The sequence below is a fragment of the Vespa mandarinia genome, chromosome 3 (genome assembly GCF_050613455.1).
Source record: "Vespa mandarinia isolate Hongniang chromosome 3, ASM5061345v1, whole genome shotgun sequence".
Lineage (NCBI taxonomy): Eukaryota > Metazoa > Arthropoda > Insecta > Hymenoptera > Vespidae > Vespa > Vespa mandarinia.
In genome coordinates this window covers 4,129,260-4,150,000 of record NC_140812.1, presented here as the reverse complement: position 1 = coordinate 4,150,000, position 20,741 = coordinate 4,129,260, and the positions used below count along the sequence as shown (strand labels likewise).

The following is a 20,741-nucleotide window of genomic DNA, read 5'->3' as shown; positions in this document are numbered from 1 at the left end:
AAAGCAAAAAAGAAAAAGTAAAGAGAGAGAGAGAGAGAGAGAGAGAGAGAGAGAGAGAGAGAGAGAATCGTTTCGTTTCTTTGCAAGTGAATGTATCTGTATGTATATATGTATGTATATATGTGTGTATATTTGTGGTTAGTAGCTGTAAGAGAAATGTCTCCTGAATTTCAGAGTGCCTTTTTTCCAAAGCCTCTTTCTTTTCGAGTAGATCACCAGTAGGCATCTTCTTCGTGTTATCACCATGACTACGAAGACGAAACAAATGTCTGTCTTCGTTTTTCTGACTCTTTGCTATAGAAGCTCTTTCTCTTTCTTTCTCTCTCTATTTCTCTCTCTCTCTCTCTCTGTCTGTCTGTCTCTCTCTCTCTCTCTCTCTCTGTCTGTCTGTCTCTCTCTCTCTCTCTTTCTCTCTCTTTTTGTTTCTCTCAGTCTGTCTGTGCTTATCGACAGGACAGCTCGCTACATTCGCGTGTGTCAAACATTATCGAACCGAATTTGACAGACGTTAGTTTATGGTCAGTGAAGAAAATGCAAGTAGCTTCTGTAATTGGAATTTCTCGTATAAAACTTGCATCATAGAAAAACTATATTTTTTCGTTGTTGTTACGAAGATTGTATGATTGAAATCTAGAAAAAAAAAAATTCTATCAAAATTAAAATCCGATAATTATAATATATTAGGAAAGCTTAATTATGGAAATTAAATTAAAAATTTATACAGAAAAAAAGTGAAATGTTTCTATTAGCTTCAAGAAGATTTCACAGTTGTCAATCTTGATATTTTTCTTAAAAAAGAAGAAAATAACAGAAAAAAAACGTTGGTATTATCGCTGATCGGTACATATCGATTGAAATAAGTTCAAGAAAATCATATCTAGAAAATTACCGTAACCATAGGATATTATATATATATATATATATATATATATATATATATATATATATATATATAATGTGTGTACTGAGCTTAAGTACGGTCGCCATGTCATTTGCGTCTGACAGCTGTCAATTTGTATGCTTGAAATGACAAAGACTATGGCACTGTTACTCTATGTTGGAATCTGTCGGCAGTCCCTTCGTGTTTCTCGGAAACGATCGCTTTGTAGTCGAAAACAGTGGCTACCGCCTTGTCAACAAGAACTCTGATTGTATCAAATGTTGATATTGAACGAAAATGATGATAAACTGATCATGAATCAAACTGAAATGAATCAAAGTAAAAAGTATAATAAAAATACATAGTTTTCTATTTTTTTTCGATCGATTAACCAGTTCATGTCGATTTTCTGGTTAAATTTTTACATGAAAGAAAAATAATTACAACATGCACAGACGTACAAATACATATTTAAATATTTTATCTAGTCGAATTCTAAAAAAAAAAAAAAAAAAAAGAAACAAATAAAAGAAAACAAAGAAAGAAAGTATTTATCTAACGTTCGAACTTTAGATAGATAGAGAATTTATTTTTCTCATACGAACGCATCGTTCATCGTCATTTATTCGACAAAATACAATAGAATAAAATCCAAGAGACACTCCTCTCTTTCTCGAAGAAATCGACATCGACGAGATTTTTGAAATCTGCGGGAAGAAAAAGTGACCGAAACACGAGCATACTGCATCCTTTACGGCACAGTAGTAAGTCATACTTTATCTTCGAAGAGAGTATGAGGAACGAAGAAACGATCTTCGAAGTTGTAGACAATGACAAATTACCAAAGAAACGGGCGAATGAAGAGAAGTTCGCGGAACGAATAACATCTCTATCTCTCTCTCTCTCTCTCTCTCTCCCTCTCTCTCTCTCTCTCTCTATGTCACGTGCCGAGTTTCTATTTTTTCAACTTGATTTAAAATCCCCCTTTCAAATTTATTCTCTTTCTCTCGTTTAACGGAGAACACAGAAGTTATTATTATCGTTCGTTTGAATTTATAAAGAGTCTTTGCACGAGTCTGCTTTTCCTAGAGATATTCTCCGAACTTGTTGATGAAATTCTAATGTTTTATCCGTATAATCTACGCGTTGAAAGAGACTGTGAAGTATATATAGGTATATCTATAAAGAGAGAGAGAGAGAGAAAGAGAGAGAGAGAAAGAAAGAGATAGGGAAAAGGGAGATTATGCTGTCACCAACAGTCAGAGAGGGAGCCTTACACTATTGTAAGTGGAGATTATACACTAGGAAAAAGCATTTCGCGTTCTCGTAACAAAATGTTCGTTTCTTTTGTCGCGCCTCGACGCGAGCGAATTTTCGAAAAGAAAAGAGTGGAAAGAGAAAAAAATATTAATCGTCTTTCAAGATCGTAGTATTTTTGTTCTTAATAACAAAAGGAATTTTGCAATCAAATGGAAAGATACATAAATTTGTTCAATATATATATATATTTATATATGCATATACGATGAAGAAGCTAGATAGATAGATAGATAGATAGAGAGAGAGAGAGAGGGAGAGAGAATGAAATAGATAGAGAGAGAGAGAGAGAGAGAGAGAATGAAATAGATAGAGAGAGAGAGAGAGAAAGAGAGAGATAGTCTCTCTAAGTGCTTCTTTCGCAGGATAAAGAAGAGATCCCTCGTATTTCCGAAGGAATCGCATCGATCATATGATCTGACAGGAAGAAATTCTTTAATATTAGGCGAGGCCAAAAGTTGATCGATACGTTCTCGTCTAGCTTTCTCAAAGAACAGGAGGAAAAGGGAGGTGATGGTAGGGGGAGAGTAAAGTCGTCGTCGTTACTCGTGAAAAGTTTCGACAATTTGTCCCTCTTTTTTCAGCTGGAAAAAAAGCAGGCAGCAGACGGTTTCGAAAGCTACGGGGTCGATAGAGAAAAAGAGAAAGATAGAGAAATATAGAGATAGAAATAGAGAAAGAGAGAGAAAGTAAGAGAGAGAGAGAGTAAGAGAGAGAGAGAGTAAGAGAGAGAGTAAGAGAGAGAGAGTAAGAGAGTGAGAGAGAGAGAGTAAGAGAGAGAGAGAGAGAGAGAGGAACGTCAGTGCCGGTTACATTAGTCATGATCTCATTAACTATACAGATAAAAGGAAGGTAGTTCGCGACGTCCCATCAGCTAGAATATGCATGACGTTTCGAGCCGGTAGACCCAAGCTTATACATACATATACGCACGGGAAGAGGTAGAGGGAGAGGGAGAGAGAAAGAGAGAGAAGGAAAGAGAGAGAGAGAGAGAGAGGAATAACGAAACGCAAATAGTTACGTCGACCTTCCCGTGTAATGGTAGTCATAGTCGTCGTCTTTGTAAGTTCGAAGAAACGAAGGATTACTTAGAGCTGATTTTAGAAACGAAGAAGATATGAATCTGGATCAGTGATCGATATCAAAATTTTTTATAAAGTTCTTTAAACTTTTACGAACTATTAAATATCATTTTTAAGCGCTATAAAAATCGAAATAGTTTGATTAAAAAAAAATGAAATTCTTACGATCTCATTATTAATGCAAAATTAATTGAACGAGGGTGAAAAATAATTTATATAAAATGTTATGATCGAGAAAAGAAATATTACTTAATTTGAAAGGAACACCATCCAACAAAAATCGTTATACATGAATGACATTAGAATTTATAAGAACGTTTCGCTTAAACTTTTTTCTCGAATTACATTCTCGCATACACACAGAATAAGAGAGAGAGAGAGAGAGAAAGAGAGGGAGAGAGAGAGAGAGAGAAAGAGAGGGAGAGAGAGAGAGAGAGAAAGAGAGGGAGAGAGAGAGAGAGAGAGAACTCCGAGAGAAGTTCGCAAAGTCAGAGGGAAAGGCAAACGCGTCCCCTCAATCGACGACGAATTTCACTTTACGTAGCGTAGTATTAACGGCGAACGATTTGGTGCATGTTGCAGAGTACTTGATGTCGGGAAGTCCACGAAGTTATCCGGCACGATCCCCCGGGGTAGCTTCCACGCCAACCGTGACCAGGTGAGTTAATCGACCTTCTCTACGAATTTCCGCCGATGGAAACTCAAGCAGAATTTCGACGCGTATCATTTCTCGTGTTCGATGCGTCACCGTAATATCTGTATAATCTTCGAAAAACAAAAAAAAAAAGAAAAAAAGAGAAAGAAAAATAAAACTAGACACGTACTCTTCCTTTCAATTATAAATTTTTTTCTTCTATCGTAATTTCTCTTGAACGAAAAACGTGTATTAGTTAATCGGTCATTTTTTATATATTTCTTTTATCTATAATTATCTCTTTCAAAAAGAAAATTTTCAATAATATTTGTTATATATTGGATATATGAAATAAATGTTGATTATCAGTCGATGAAGTGTTTGATTAAATAGTCGAAAATAAATCGAAGTAATATTTCTTCGATTCTTTTGTTCGATTAAAAAGCGAATTAAATCAATTGTCCGTAGACGAAGGAGAACATTATACCGTGAATGATGTACACTTTCATAGAAAGAACTTAAAATGAAAATAATATGCAAGTGAAAGAGAAAGAGAAAGAAAAAGAGAGAAACAGAGAGAGGGAGAGGAAGAGAGAGAGATAGACAGAGAAGATATATACATCTAAAGATGCTATAATTCAAATAAGGTGAACTTATAAAATATTTAGAATGTCAAATGGTATTTTCTTCGAGTATATATATTTCTATTCCTTTCCTTAATCATCTTTCTCTTTTTTCCTTTCTCTTTCGAGTTACCATCGCGAGAATGTCAGTTGATTCTCGTCAGTAATGCGAACGAAATTTCGAATTAGTCTGACCTTTTATTTTATCTCTTTACCATTTCTTCGAACGCGTTTCTATTCACCGCTAAGTAGCCCGGTGTGAAATTTTACTACCCGATTATATCCCCTTTCGCTTAATGGCACATGAATGGGCTGCTCTTACTGAAAGTATTATTTTTAAGTTTCTCATCGAAACTTTAGCTACGAACGATATCCTCTCCTTTTTTTATCTTTCTCTACATATATGCAGGTAATTTCTACCCTTATCTAATTCAATCCAATTCACCTTTCATAAATGAGTATTACTTAAAGTTCTTTTTTCCTTGAGAACTTTAATAATGTCAAAAAAAAAAAAAAAAAAAAATAATACCTTTTTTTTTCATATTACATCATTCACAGAAATTAATAAATTGGATATTATTTATGTATATAAATTTTTGATTTCTGATATCTATACACTTCTAATATACAAAGTCCGTGTTATAAAGAAAGAAAAAAAAAAGAAATGATCGATAAATATATATATATATATATCGATAAATATATATATATATATATATATATATATATATGCAGATAGACATTTGAAGACATTTTCCTTCTTTCACTTTTAGAACGAGAAAAAAACACGAAAAGCCTCGCACCGTGTTGGATCGTACTTTTAAATAGTTTAGCATCTTCTTCTATTCTAACAAAAATCGTTATTCTCTTCTATTTCATCAATAGAAAAACATCGAAACAAGATTATTCGAACAAGTACACATGTAAAACGTACTCCGACAACATTTTAAAAGCATTCACCGATAATTTCGAGCTCGACCTCTGAACTTAAACTCTGTTTCACGTAAGAAAGAAATAGAAAAAAAAAAGAAAGAAAAGAAAAAAAAAGAAAAGAAAAAAGAAGAAAAGAAAAGAAAAGGACAGAAAGAGAAAGAGAAAAAGAAACGAAAGAAAAACGAAAAGGAATTCTATTTCTTTCGAATAGAACGAACACGCAAAGATGGTGGTAGGACGACGTTCGTGTTGAGATCGAATCTTGCTCAAGAGAGCGAATCCCAGAGATCAACGGTGGATTTACTTCTCTTGAATTCTATTCCGATCGAGTCCTGGACAATAGGCGCATCGTCCTTTGCCTCTCTTCTTCTCCCCTCCTCCCACTTTCCTTTTTCTTTTTTTTTCTCTCTCTCTCTCTCTCTCTCTCCCTCTCTCTGTCTTTCTCTCCCTCTTCCCGTTGGTCCCATCGTCCACTTCTTAAGATACGTGTTCCAGTCTCTTGTCGGTGGAATGACGTAGAAAGGAAGGACCATCCGTGTCACCGGAAACAGCGGGTCAGCGAGACGGAAGGTACTCTGTTGCTGAGGCAACGGAGCTAAAAGAACACTCGTTGCTTGATAGAGAAAGAAAGAGAAGGAGAAAGAAAAAAGAGAGAGAGAGAGAGAGAGATTTCTCTTCTCTCGTATCATCCTCATCCTTTCTTTTCTCTCTTTTTTCCCTTTAGTTCTATTCCTTCCAATTCTGCTCGTATTATCCTTTTTTCTCTTAAGACTGCTAACGACTGCCTCGTCCGAAAACAACTATCAACGACGTGCTCGAGAATCCCTGGTAGTAGTATTCAGGAAATTTTCACGAATTTCACTCTTCGAATTTTCGTTAAACTTTACCAGAGATTCGAACTTCATTCCTTTCACAAAGTATATATACCTTTTACGTTAATTTATGTGTAAGTATGATGCAAAAGGATCGCAATTACACATCTCCATTTTCTATATTATAAAAATCTCTTATTCGTTTCTACTAATATTTACTATTAGATACGTATGTATATCCTTTATATATTGATTAGATTTGTTTGTAGTTAAATAAATAATTCGGTGAAACTTTCAAACAACCTAATTATGGAGTATCTAAAAGAGATAATTCATGTGTTGAACTATCATTAAAAGACTAGGAATTAAAATTAAAAGTAAAAAAGGAAAAGGTGAAACAGAGAAAAAATAAAGGGGGAAAAAAAAAAGAAACAAGAAAGAGAAACAAGGAAATGATGGGAACGAAATATGAAAGAGTAACTTTACATGAAGTTAAAAATCTTTACGGACGAACTACTCGTAGCGCAGGATATAAAAAACTCCTCGCTGCACTTTCTTTGGAAAATATCAGGAACGGCATTGTCATGTTTTACACGAAGATGGCCGTGACGTTAGAATTATGGTGCACGACGATAAGACTCAACCAAAGATTTATCGCCTAACACTACCGAAACACGATAGCCGTTCTTCTTCTTCTTCTTCTTCTTCTTCCTTCTTCATTCTCCTAACGCGTACTCTTTGTTCGTCGACTATGCCTGTCTGTATCCGGCACTCTTTTCAACGCTTTCTCCCTTTTTACCTTCGGAAGGAATTTTCCCTGTTTACTCAATCGACTTCAAGCGTCGTATCACGAGCTCTTCCTTTCAGTTTTCATATTACATGACGATACCTGTAAATTGCTCTTGATACACACAAACAAACAACTATGCACATATTGCGTCGTTTCTTCGATTCATCGATAAATGATATCTCTTAGGACCTTTAGCGTTTACTAAGTTACATATCTCTTATATTCAGATCTTTATCCTGTCAATTTATAATATATATATATATATTCTTTTTATATAGATAAATAAAAATCGAAATTGATTATATAAAATAATAATATGTTAATGATTAAATAATAATAGATATAATATGATAAATAAAAATAAATCATAAAATGAATTTATTCAATCATTATCATGAAAAACTTAATTGATAATTCGTTATTATATCAGTTCCATAAATTCAAACGAACTACTTTATTAATTATAAAATTTGATTTAATAATATTATAAATTGAAAATACAAAATGTTGATCTATTTATATATATATATGTATATATATATATATATATATATATATATATATATATATATATATACATATATATATATATATATATATATATATACAAGAAAACGTACGTTTTAATTGATAAAACCGTTAGTGTCTCGGACAACCTCGAATTTTCTTTTTCGAAGGTTAAAGTTACCCCCAAGTCCGTGCAACCACTGAACATTCCCTTCCTCCTTTCTTTACGTCGAACACGCTGCGATTCTCGTTGCAAATATGCCTTTGTCTTTCCGTACCGTGCCAGGAGAACTATTTAAATGAATCAACATGGAAACCTTAATCTCGGCCGACGTCTTAATCCCAGCTTCAATTTGCACAACCCTCAGCCTCACCTCATACACCCATCCCATCACCCTTTCTTCTTTTTCTTCTTCTTCTTCTTCTACTATTACTACTACTTCTTCTTCTTCTTCTTCTTCTTCTACTTCTACTACAACTTCTTCTTCTCCTCTCATTGCCCGCGTTAAACTTTCCGTCTGTCGCAACGAATCCGAACTCTTTTTCTCATTCTCTCTTTCTTTCTCTCTCTCTCTCTCTCTCTCTCTCTCTCTCTCTCTCTCTCTCTCTCTCTGTCTCACACTTTTCACAGAGAAAAGCTACTCTCTCTTTCTTTATTTCTTCTGCACTTTCTCTTTCATAGCTTCCGGTTCGCGGCTGCTTTCTTTCAGAGATCGTTCGCGCTACGTTACTTTTCTTTCCGCGACGTAATTAATGCGTCTGCGAAAGTCGACTATGTAGATTTGACTTTAATTTGAACCTTCATGAACTTGCATTTTTTCTTTTTTTCTTTTTTTGTTTCCTATAGAAGCCGGTTTTTATGATGGTTAATTAATCGTAGGATATAACTATCGTAGGATAAATATAAATATATTACTTACAATTAAACATTTATACTCGTATTCTTAAAAATACATACATATATATATATATATATATATATATATATATATATATAATTAATTTCAAACAGAAAATGATGTCTTCCAATCATTATTTGTCGTATCAACGTCGAAATTAAGATGATAAAATTGTTTATATCCTATTAGCCATCAGTCGAAAGATCTTTGAGAATGAGAGAGGGTGAGATGACTGGTGCGAAAAAGGGGGAGGAAAATAAAGGAAAGCGTTCGACGAAAAGTGAAAGTTCGTTTGAGGAGGGTGAAACTCTACAAGTTAAGATAGAGAAAAAGAGATAGAGAGAAACTCTTTAAGTACCTCTCTATCTCTTTTTCTTTCTTTCTGAACGGATGTCGCCACGCAAGCGAAAAATATACAACAAAAGGGACAGCCATAAAAAGACGGCCCTTGGTATGTCGTCAGCGAGCAATTCACGTTAATTTTCGACTCCTCGACCCCTATAATTAGTTGTAGAATCCTTATCGGACACTTCAGTGGTAATTGACCAGCATGTTAGATAAGAACGTGAGAAGTTAGCTCGGCAATGTACTATCCTAATTTTTCGTCGATTTCGCACGAACTTTTTCAACCCTCTGTTGTGTTCGTTGCAAAAAGAAGATTGAAAAAAAAAATAGAAAGAGAGAAAAAATGAAAGAAAGGAGGACTCGTCGCTCTAATGTTTAATAAAAATCTTGCTTTGGTTCGCGTGACACGGTGCGATACGATCGGCAATATTTTCGAGCAGGTGTTGTACCTGCACATGTTCTTTCTCTCTCACTCTTTCTCTTTCTCTCTTTCTCTCTCATTCCCTTCCTCTCAACCAATGCTAGCAGGTGTCGAAAGAAAGAAAGAGAGAGAATTCATTCGTGCTGCGTTCAGCAAAAGAAACGAGAAATATCCGCGTATGGGCCAAAGAGAATTTCCGATCTTATCGAATCTTACGATTTATGGTCGTAGAAATCTTTTTCGAATTATACTCCCGGCTGCTTCTCTACGATTCGTCATCGTTTTTCTTCCTTCTCTGTTCCTCCTTAATCTCGATGCTGCTTTCTAATTGATTCTATTGGATGTATCTCTCTCATCGTACCAAACGTGTTTATATTTTCTTTTCGTATTTCGTTGAATCACCGAATAATTCTTTTCTTTAAGGCTGTTCACAATCTTCCGCTCGTAACATATGTGACTTTAGCGACAATATATGAACTACAAAATATGAACTACAAGCGCAATAGGAAAACACTGTTCCCATTATGTGTTTATTACATCGTTGAATAAGTTGATGTAGGTTACATCTAACAAATGAGTTAATGTGTCATAGAAATTTTTCTACCTAATAAAAATAATAATAGTTCTGACAAAAGCAAGAAAAAACTATATGTCAAATTATATTTCTCTGAAGATAGATTAATCGAAAACTATTTCTTAATTGTACAATATTATAGACTTTATTTCTAGTTGAACTTATATAAATAGCTAAACCGCATTTAATATTATTATCAAGCGTAAATTATTATATCTTGAATTCTGAAATTCAATACATTCCCCTAAGAAATTGTTCTAGTAATAATAATTTTACTAATTTTACTATCAGAATTCTATCTAAACTATTTATTTACTGACATATGATTACCATTGTAAAATCAAAGTACTTTAATTTTTGTTAGAAATAAAAAACAGATATTGGAAATGTACTGAAATATAATCTAGATAAGGATTTCGACATGGTCTCACTACGTGAAGATTGCTGTTTTTAGGACATCCAAAAACGGACTGACGGTCTATTCTAAAATCTGCGATAGTGGATTGACATGCCAATTAAAAAAAATTGACTTTACCAATACTAACTGAAGGAGAGTCAGTTCCCGCTTATACGGATAGCAGAATCGTTGCAACATTGGAAGGTTCAATCACCATTATTAAGCATGATCGTACGTGCTTTCCGAATATCGTGCAATAAAACGAAGTCCACGATAGAACTTAATCGCGTCCGCGAATACTCACGTTTATACTTGGCAACACGCACGCGGATGTTCTTCATATCCTATCCTATGCGTACAAAAGAGAAGAGATCTACCACCCCCCCCCTCGCATATAATGCGGAGAGGTTCCATAAGCTTCCATGTAAAAATCTAATCCCATGATGACAAACCGAGCTTGTGAACGATACATCGAATCCACGCCGACATATTGAAACCTAGCCGACCATCCCTCCCCTCCTGTGGTTTATTCCCTCGATGATCTATCTCTCGATAATCTAGCTTGGAACAGAAGAAAAGAGTAAGAAAAAAAGAGAAGTAGAAGAAGAGAAGAAGCAAAAGAAAACAAAAGAAACCCAGAAGGTGCGCTCGCGTGAAAAATATGGAACTGAAAATGAGAGGTGGATATTTCGAAGATCGTTCCACCCGAATGAAACCAGAGTAGTGAAATCAATCTTGATTTTGGAAGAAAAAAAAACCCACCCAAGGCCCCTTCGAAAGGCTCATACTCAAGAAAAACTAAAATAATTCATTTAGAATAATTGTTTAAACTATTATATGCAACCATTTGCTCGGTACAATCGGAATCATATTAGATTCGACTACATCGCATATAATTACAATCCAGGTCTCACCAGATGGAGGGTGCTGCGTTTAGAGACCCACAAGCTGACGATAATTCTATTTTAATAACATTAGAAAACTTTTATATCCTCCCTTACAAAAATTTAAACCTATATCTATTCTACACAGTCGATTTTAATTCAATAGTAAGATCTATTTCTTGTATCTATTAGGTCAGTCCAAAAGTTCGTGCGCGTTAGTAGCATGTATGTATGTAGCAAAATGCGCACGAACTTTTGGATTGACCTGATATAAATTTTATAATCATCCTTTCCTTAATCTGTTGTAAAATTTATCAGGAGTAAGTTTATGTTTCTATAAATATAATTTTCAAATATTCATAACTCCTAATATATTTCGAAATCTATATTGAAAAAATTATATTGAAAATGAAAGATTTTTGATCTTTAATCATCCTGTAATGTGGTACAAGTGAAGAACATAGTATATATTTAAATGCACCTTCCGTCAACGTAGTTACAGTGTTTATCACAATTTCCATTTCCCATTCGTTTAATGATTTTTAAATACCCTAATATAATAACCCTAATAATAATATAATATGTGTTTGTGTATGTGTGTATTACTTATGAAAGATAAAATTTTGAATTTATTTTTAAGAGAAAATAAATATTTTCAAAAGAGAAAAAGAAAGTGAAAAATTTTTCATCCTAATCTAAACAAATATTTTTTTTCCCCGTAACACGTGGCAAAAGAAGAGTTTGGCACACATCCCAGTTTGCTTGTTGCACTTTCATGTGCAGTTTTATTCAGTGCAGTTTCAATGACCCTTACAATTGCCATATCTTATACGTTTCATTAGTATGATTTTAAGAGAACTTTATTTTATAGAAATATGAAATGTACTACTTATGAAATATAATAGTATGAATTTAATTTAATTTAACGTTAAAAAAAGAAAAAAGTGAAAAAATACGACTCGAGTTTAATAATAAAAATGCAAAATATCAAATAATTCTATTCGCGTAGACGGAGCAAAGTGGTACCTTGACACACTATCTTGTGTGCTCGTTTCAGCTTCGTGTGCATCTTGGTTCAATGCACTTTCAGTGGTACTCACATTTGCCATATCTTATACATTTCGTAGTTATGACTTTAATATAAAATTTGATTTTATAAGTATAAAATTATGAATTTAATTGAACTTTAGAAAAAAAAAGAATTAACAATTTAATACTTGACTTTAATACAGAATTTGATTTCAGTAAAATAAAATTACGAATTCTATTGAACTCTAAAAAAGAAAAAAGTGAAAAATTTATGACTCAACTTTAATAATACAAATATATAAAATATAAAATAATCCTATTCGCGTACGCGTGATAAAGTGAAACCAGAGAATGTTATATCACCTCAGTTTTTCAAATCTACTCCTACACACATCACCATAAGAGCATTTCGAGTGACAACATGGTAAAATAAAAATATGACTATAAGTCACTCTCGAAAGGTTTTCATGAACCTTCGAAAATAACTCAATAATTGCTCTTTTGAGCCACAATTTATGGAGGTCTCTTCTTTGCTTCGTACCCTAATCTAACTGATTCTTATTCGAAAAATGTAATAACAAAATTTAATTACAAATTTTAATATATAGAAGGAAACTCTACACCCTAATACACCTGGAAATTAAAGATCTTATCTCTTTGGATAGAAACTGATTACTGATTACTGATTACTGATTACTGATTACTAATTACTAATTACTGATTAAATTTTTGAGAAAATCGGATATTATTATTCGGAATATGTTAATTCCTGAAAATCCTGAGCTAAAAATTGATTAACTTGTTCTAAGTTCACAGTACAAACTGTGATTCTACAAGCTCTTTGTTTTTTTAGCAACGATTATACTCGTCTATTCCCTTTCAAAAGCAATGACTCTACTCGACTTTTCTCTTTCAAAAGCAATGACTCTACTCTACTATTCTCTTTCAAAAATAATGACTCTGTTCTATTTTTCTCTTCCAAAAACAATGACTGTATTTGACTTTTTTTCTTTCAAAAGCAATGACTTCAATGAAACTTTTCTTTTATCAACAAAGTTGATTAAATATTTCATTAAATCTTATCTAAACATATAATAAAAAATCCTTAAACGTTCCTTCTTAGAAATATTTATTATAATTATTACAAGAAAATTATGCAGTTTCGCTTGTGATCTATCGCAAATATTTTCTTGCTCGTTATTTATTAAAACTCGTGCATATTCATTAATATTTTTTAAAATGCAAATAATTATAAATGTATATGAAACAAGAAGATCCTAATTTAATAAATCAAAAAATAAAAAGACTATTCACGAGTAAATCTTCAAATAAAGTTACTCAGTGGTCACTCTGAATGCTCTTCTATTAATTAATTACAACCAATCAACCGTGCCGATTTGGACCTTTCGTCCTCGACATGATTGATCAGAAATATTTAAAATTTCACGTACTACTTAAGAAATTCTGCAATGGCTCCTAAATACTCGTCCGCAATTTATATCGAAATCGAGGATGGGATGATTCGTAGATGGTTGAAAATGAAATAGGTCGCCATCGAAGTTAGTTGAAATTCTCTTCAGTGATCCATTGACTCTAATACGCTGTAGTTATTTTTTAACGGACGGTCACTGAAGTTAATTCGCGAAACTCTACTATCTTTTAGAAATACAGTCTGTTAAAAAAGTAAAAACTTTGTGAACAAATACTGACTCTAACGACTGCATTGCACGCAGTCCATACAAGTTCACTTGTTTAAATCGTTAAACGCGAACGAGCAAACACTTCTACTTCGCGACTTTTTGGTTTTTATTTTAGCGATACTAAAAGCTCGACTTCATTGCTTCGTGCACAATTGCAATGATATCTGAAAACAGAGAAACAAAACCAAAATTATTAATATAATTGTTACAATAAACAATTGCATAAATTATTAAAGGAATGTTTAATATTAAAATATACTTATTTTATGTCTTTGTTGATAATTGTATGATGTGCGTCCTGTCTAAAGGTGATGAAGAAACTATAGGCGAGTTTTTTATTCGCGATTTTATGTAATATTATTTAAATATTTAAAATTCGACACTTCGCGATTTTATATAATATTATTTAAATATTTCTCAATTATATTAGGAAGGAAAAATTTCAACGTTTACTCGCCGAAATGCGAAAGAGAACTGATTCGATAACAGCCAAAGTCGAACAAACGTTTGTTTTTATTGATTTCAATTAAAGGTAACGACTCCGAGTTCAAAATTTAATTGTATTGAAATATTAAATAAAAATTATTTTATATTTAACGCATGTCTCGTGCTACGTATCGTTTAAAAAAAATGCACTATTGTTTAAACATTTATTTAGTTTATTTAACTCCGTGTACATTGTTTAATTAATTATTAAATTATTAATATTATTAATTAATTAAATTCTACATTGTTTAAATAATAATAAAATCACCGGAAGTATTAATTTTTTAATCTTAACCATTTGAAAAGAGAGAATTTCGATGTTTATTCACCGGAATACAAAAGAAAATTATTTCAACTATCAATATCAGTTAAAAGTTCGTCAATCAAAAAGCTTTATCTATATACGTGTACTATTCTCGAAAAACACCATTTTCTAAAACGATTTTTCTCCAAAAAAAAAAAAAAAAAAGAAAAAAAAAAAAAGAAAAAAATAAATAAATAAAAAAAATCTTGTTCATAAATTCTAAAAAATCACGTTGTAGCATAAATCTTCATATTTAAAATATGTTGTTCGTCAAAATCGGTCAAGTATTATGTCTAATTATGTTTACGTAAATCATTATAAAATCAAAAATAATTAACAATCTTAAATAAAAAGATTGAATTGATGGCGTAGTTCGAATATAATGTACTACGATACTCGAGAGTATAGGCATATAGAAAATGAAAAGAATATATGAATCTACGTAGATACTTATGATTTGAAATTATCCTAAAGAAATTCGAAATCTTTCGTAGATGTAGAAAATGCGGAAGAAAAAATTTCTTCTTTCATATTTAACCAAATAAGATCGAAAAATTATTCAAAGTGGTTATTAAATCATCCGTTGAAAGGATACCAGCCTCTGTTTTAACTAAAAGTCGCGCGTAGAATGTTTTTAAGGGCGGCTCGGTGTTGGCTAAAAAGGCAGCAGAGGTAGAACACGTATTGGTGATGGTAGTGATGTTAGTGGTAAGAGTTAAGATGAGAAACTGGGTCGTCGCTTTCCACAAAGAAGAGACATGAAAGTCCGAATGACAGTGCTCGCATACCGTCGAATTTACATAAGATGCTTCTCCTTAGAAGGGTGAGAAGCGAAGGTAAAAGCCGTAGAGAAAAGGGGGAGAGATAGAAAGAGAGAGAGAGAGAGAGAGAGAGAGTGAGTGAGTGAGATAGATAGACCATTCGTTCAGACTTCGCCATATAACCTACGTCTTAAACCAGCGGGTTTCAAAGTGTCGGTGCAAAGGTAATCCCTTTTATTCGCACTCAAATTCTCAAAGTTGTACGAGACTCGCGAGAGCAGCTTCGTTTTCTCTTTTTTTCCCCTCTTATCTCTTTCTCTCTCTCTCTCTCTCTTTGCTTCTTCTTTTCCACCTTTTCTTTCTTTCATTTTCTCTTTTCCACCGCATGGAATATTGTCTTAGTACCGGCTGAGATTTATTGCGGCTCTTCAACACTTAGATACTTCACAGCTATGTATCTCACCGGGAACTCGATTCCGACACCTGACCTCCATTCGAGCAGCAACCTACTTGTTAAAGCAGACGCGAGAGGAAACTTTTGAGACACCATCGCTCCAATCTGGCAGCCAGCAAATTTCTCCAAGCGTTAAATCTCGAATCTCCCGGTGTCAGCGAAATTTGATACTTACTGTACAATCCGCGCATGACACTTTTGGGAAACCACCTCGTGGCCATACGTACTATCTATTGAGACACTTATCAAGATTAAACTCTTACTTGATGTAATATATATATATATATATATATATATATATATATATATATATATCTTCATCTTCTTACATTAACATATGTATGTATTTTGTTATTAATGATATCTTTAAAACGAATAAAAAATAACACAGAGGTATTATAAAACGATAATTAAAGTTCCCTTCCGATTCTCTCCCTATTAGTGGAATTAATTAAGATGATTAATCGAAAACTGCTACCGACGGGGAATCGATTAACGAAAAGTCATTTTAACGATATTTGTTTTGCGTATTAAAAGCTCTGCTCTCTCGTGCGTGTGATTACGTCGATCTCTTTTATAACGAATGCATGCAAATGTATTATCGTATCTGGAAATATGATGTGTGGGTATAGGTATGTACGATTAAACGATAAGTAATATTCCAGAGATATGATAGCTCTTGTGAAAATAAATTTTCGAGATATCTCGAGTTTCTCTCATACGCGTTTTTTTTCCTCTATAAATCTTAATTCCAGATTCGAATGATGTTTCCGAGGAAAGTCAAATCGGCACGTTGAGGATTTACACGAGTAAAAAAGTTCTAATGGCGTTTCTCTCTCTCTCTCTCTCTCTCTCTCTCTCTCTCTCTTCCTGTTTCTCTCCCCGTCTCTCTCATTCACGTGTTATACGGTCCAGCTATAAAGTATGAAAACAAAGTAAAACCAATGAATGGAGAAGAGAGAAATCTTCACGAATTCTCTCTCTCTCTCTTTCTCTCTCACTCTCTCTCTCTCTCTCTCTCATTGCTTCTGATTGAGCTTCGAATGAATTTTGTACCTCATGCTCTCTTTTCGTAAGTATCTAAAACCATGTAACCTATGGTAACGGCTAAACTTTAGAGTATAAACGAGAAATCCATCGTATATCATGGGCCTCATTGTGAAATATCGTCAATATGCGATAAACTCGTCGCTTATCTATTCTCACCTCGTTCGATCGAGAATCGTTATTACGTTACTGAAAGAAGATAATGAACGAGATCTCAGATAAACCGTCGTTAAAGTTCGTCTTTGCGTTTATAATTCCCGCTTATTTTCAAGTTTGTCGGGATATTACATTACAAAACGTTATGTTATTTAAAATCTACGATAAACTATCATATGATTGTTGACATCATACCAATAGCATATCTTTTACATTAAACTTCGATAGATTACGTTATTGTAAAAGCTTGTTGTAAGCGTCGGTTTTATCCGCAAAAGCTCACCAACCATAAACCTTAATCCTCACGAGTACTCGTGCGTGTCCGTTCGCGATTACAGTCGATACTATGTTAAATAGAGTTTATGCAAAAACTTTATCTACATGAGACATCGGATCCGTAATTTAGCGGACTGTCGACTGGTTAGTAGAGCTACCATAATCCTAGAGGTAAACGGCCTCTAAAACGAACACGAATTGGCGAACGTTCGATTAATCGCGACTGATAAACGTTTGTAAAATTTATCATCGAGAGTGGTGTGTTCTCTTTTCAACGTAACGTGAATTCGATCGAATTGCTTCGTCGATTTTCAAAAATAATATTATCTCCTGCGAATGAAACTAAATACCTGTATCGATAATAATTTACATTATTAAATAAGATAACATATATTTCATCTATCTTAATATACATGTGTAAAATATCCTTGAAATATTCGTTCATTGTCACTTATTTCTCTCTCTCTCTCTCTCTCTCTCTCTCTCTCTCTCTTTGTTTTGAAGAGAGGATGATAATAAGATTACCAGAAATAATATTTTTCACTTCCACCGAATATTTCTCCGTAGAAATCATCATTTTGTTTGTATCCTACCCGCTTCGAATTACCAGAATATTTACTTACGCGTTTTCTCACGAGAAACTTAACGACCGAGATCAAAGCTCGAGCTTTCGTCGGATAACTCTCTTCGAGGAAGAATATTTTCAGTATGGCTTGCTGAAATCCGAGAAAGTAAATAACTGAAAATAGTATCAACGAAAGACGCGACGTATTCTTCACGTATTTTCCTTTTCTTTCGTCCATTTCTCACTTTAATATTCCAAACGAATCGCAAAAATAAAGAACTTAATGATACGAAAGAAAAATCATGAAAATTATTTCGGAAATAATGAAAACGATCGTATGCCTATGTACTTTAACACACACGCACGTACACGCATACACATATGTACATATGTATAATTAAAGAAGCGAAAAGACGGCAAAAGCTAATTAAAAATGCAAATTAAACGCTGAATTGTATTTTTCTTTGAATTCCCCAAATAAAAAAAAAAAAAAAGAAAAGGTGGGATATCTCGCATGGGTAAAAGAACGCATAGTACCTTTTCCGCCCTTTGAAATCCTTCTCTGCAAAAAGAATTTATACATCTCCGGCTTGCAGCGTTGTCTTCGTTCTAAAAAAAAAAAAAATAAAAAAAAAAGGAAGAAAAAGAGAAAAGAAAAAAGAAAAAAGACAAGAAAACAAAAATAAAAAAGGATAAAGAGAGAGAAGAAAAGTAACAACAAACAACAAGAAAAGAGACGAAAGAACGAGAAAGAGAGAAAGAGAGAAAGAGAGAGAGAGAAAGAGAGAAGGAAAATAGTAGAAGGAATGAACGAGAAGAATAAAGGCAAAAAGAAAAAACATTACGATGAACGAGGACAACAAATGAAACGCGCTTTGTGAAGAGAGATAGAAATTTATATATATATATATATATATATATATATATATATATATACATATATATTGGTGTGTAGAAATGTAGAACGTAGAAAGAAAAGTACTATGCGAGTTACGATGCGTGCGACCTCTCCTCTCGTACTAAGAAAAAGCTGTAGAGTAAGAAAGAGAGGATGGATGGAGTTAGGGGAGGGAAAGGAATAGAGAAGAGTATAAGGGTTGGAGGGAAATATGGGGGAGAGAACGTACGACGAGATTCGCAAAACCTGATACGGAATACCGAGGAGTCCTATTCCCTCACTCCCTACTACTACTACTTCCCCCTGCCCCCCCCTGCTCTCTCTCTCTTTCTCTCTCTCTCTCTCTCTCTCTCTTTTTCTCTTTCTCTTTCTCTTTCTCTTTCGTGTGTCTGCCGCGGTAAACTTCCTGCAGTCAATATTATCATTCTGCCGGACGTGAAACGAACGAAAAAGAAAGACGATCGATATAACGCGGCGAGCATTCCCGACGGTATTTGCGACATCGCAGACATTCGACTCGACTCTCGATTTTAGATTCTCTTTCCTTCTTTTTCTCTGTTTCGTGTTTCGAACTTCGTTCAACGTTTTCTCCATGCTAAAGGACACAAGCAACCTATTACTTATCGTATTGTTATTATAATTATAATAATAATAATAATTATTATTATTATTATTATTATTATTATGATTATTATTATTATTATTATTATGATGATTATTATTATTATTACTATTATTATTACTATTATAATTATTATAATAGTATTATAATTATTATTGCTATTATATCCTTATTATTACTATTTTATATTTTTATATTGAACCTTTAGAATAATCTATCGTTTACAAACACACACACACATACATATATCTCGTATTTATAGTGGAATAATTGTCGCCTCTCTTAACGTTTCCTGGTTTGACTTTTACCTACGTAAAGGAACAAAAAAGGGGGGAAAAAAGGAGAAACAAAAGCAAAAAAAACAAGATATACAGTAAGAAACTATCCTTCTTTATCTTCTTCTTTTCGTAACTGTTCGGAGTACTACGCGAATGTAACGAACGAGCGTCACAGGTTAACGTAATTATGCCAGACGAAATAAAGGAAATTAGTTCGCTTTAGAAACGTGTGCAGGTTAGCTGCGGGCACCACCACCACTACTAACACTAGCACGTAACTACCGTACTACCATATTAAGTTCTTTTTCAGTTTTCCTTCCTTCTTTCTCCTCTTTCTCCTTTTCCTCTTGTAACTTCCTCTTCTCCTCGTCGTACTATTCGACGATGTTCCTTCCACTTTTGCCTTCTTTTTCCTTTTTTTCTTTTTTTTTTGTCCTGTTCCTTCTTCGTCCTCTTCTATTCTTCCTTCATCGTATTACGCCAGTCTCTTCCTTTTTCTTTTTCTTTGTTGTTAAAGTAACTCTTTCTTTGCGCGCTTGAAAATTTAGAACAAAAATTAATTACACTACAGTACAGTACCAAAATGTCCATAGGATTCCGAAGTTAAACTTAAGAGTATTTAGAAAAAGTAAATGGTGAATAACTTTTTATCAAATCTAAAATCTTTCATGGAATGACATATTTACATAATACATATGCTGATATTTTCGAAACACGTTCGACGTAAACATTTAGACGCATTCCTCGAATATTAAACTATTTTGACTTCCAACGAGGCTTGTTATTTTTGTTACCTTTTCAAGATTTTTATCTCGTTATGAAATAATCGATATATGTATGTAAATAGAATATTACATTTGATTATATTTAATAATTAAAATAATATAAGAACTTTCGGGGACGTCTCTTAATTTTATAAAAAAATCAATTCAATGATGTAATCTTTAAAAACTAAAATTTCAATTACACGTTACGTCGTAGCTTCATATCGTCTTAAATTTTAGATTTGAAAATTTAAGAATTCCTCGGGAGGGGGAACTCGATAATACCGCACATAATTGCAACGT

The 20,741-nt window shown here is 33.3% G+C and overlaps 1 protein-coding gene across 1 annotated transcript in view; it reads left to right on the top strand.

Moving 5' to 3' along the window:
* Positions 1-20,741, top strand: part of LOC146873114 (uncharacterized) — a 323,336-nt gene that overhangs the window by 290,747 nt on the left and 11,848 nt on the right. The window contains exon 8 of the mRNA XM_085655655.1: positions 3,862-3,937. Coding sequence (XP_085511781.1) covers positions 3,862-3,937 — 76 coding nt within the window. The remainder of the gene's footprint in view (positions 1-3,861; positions 3,938-20,741) is intronic.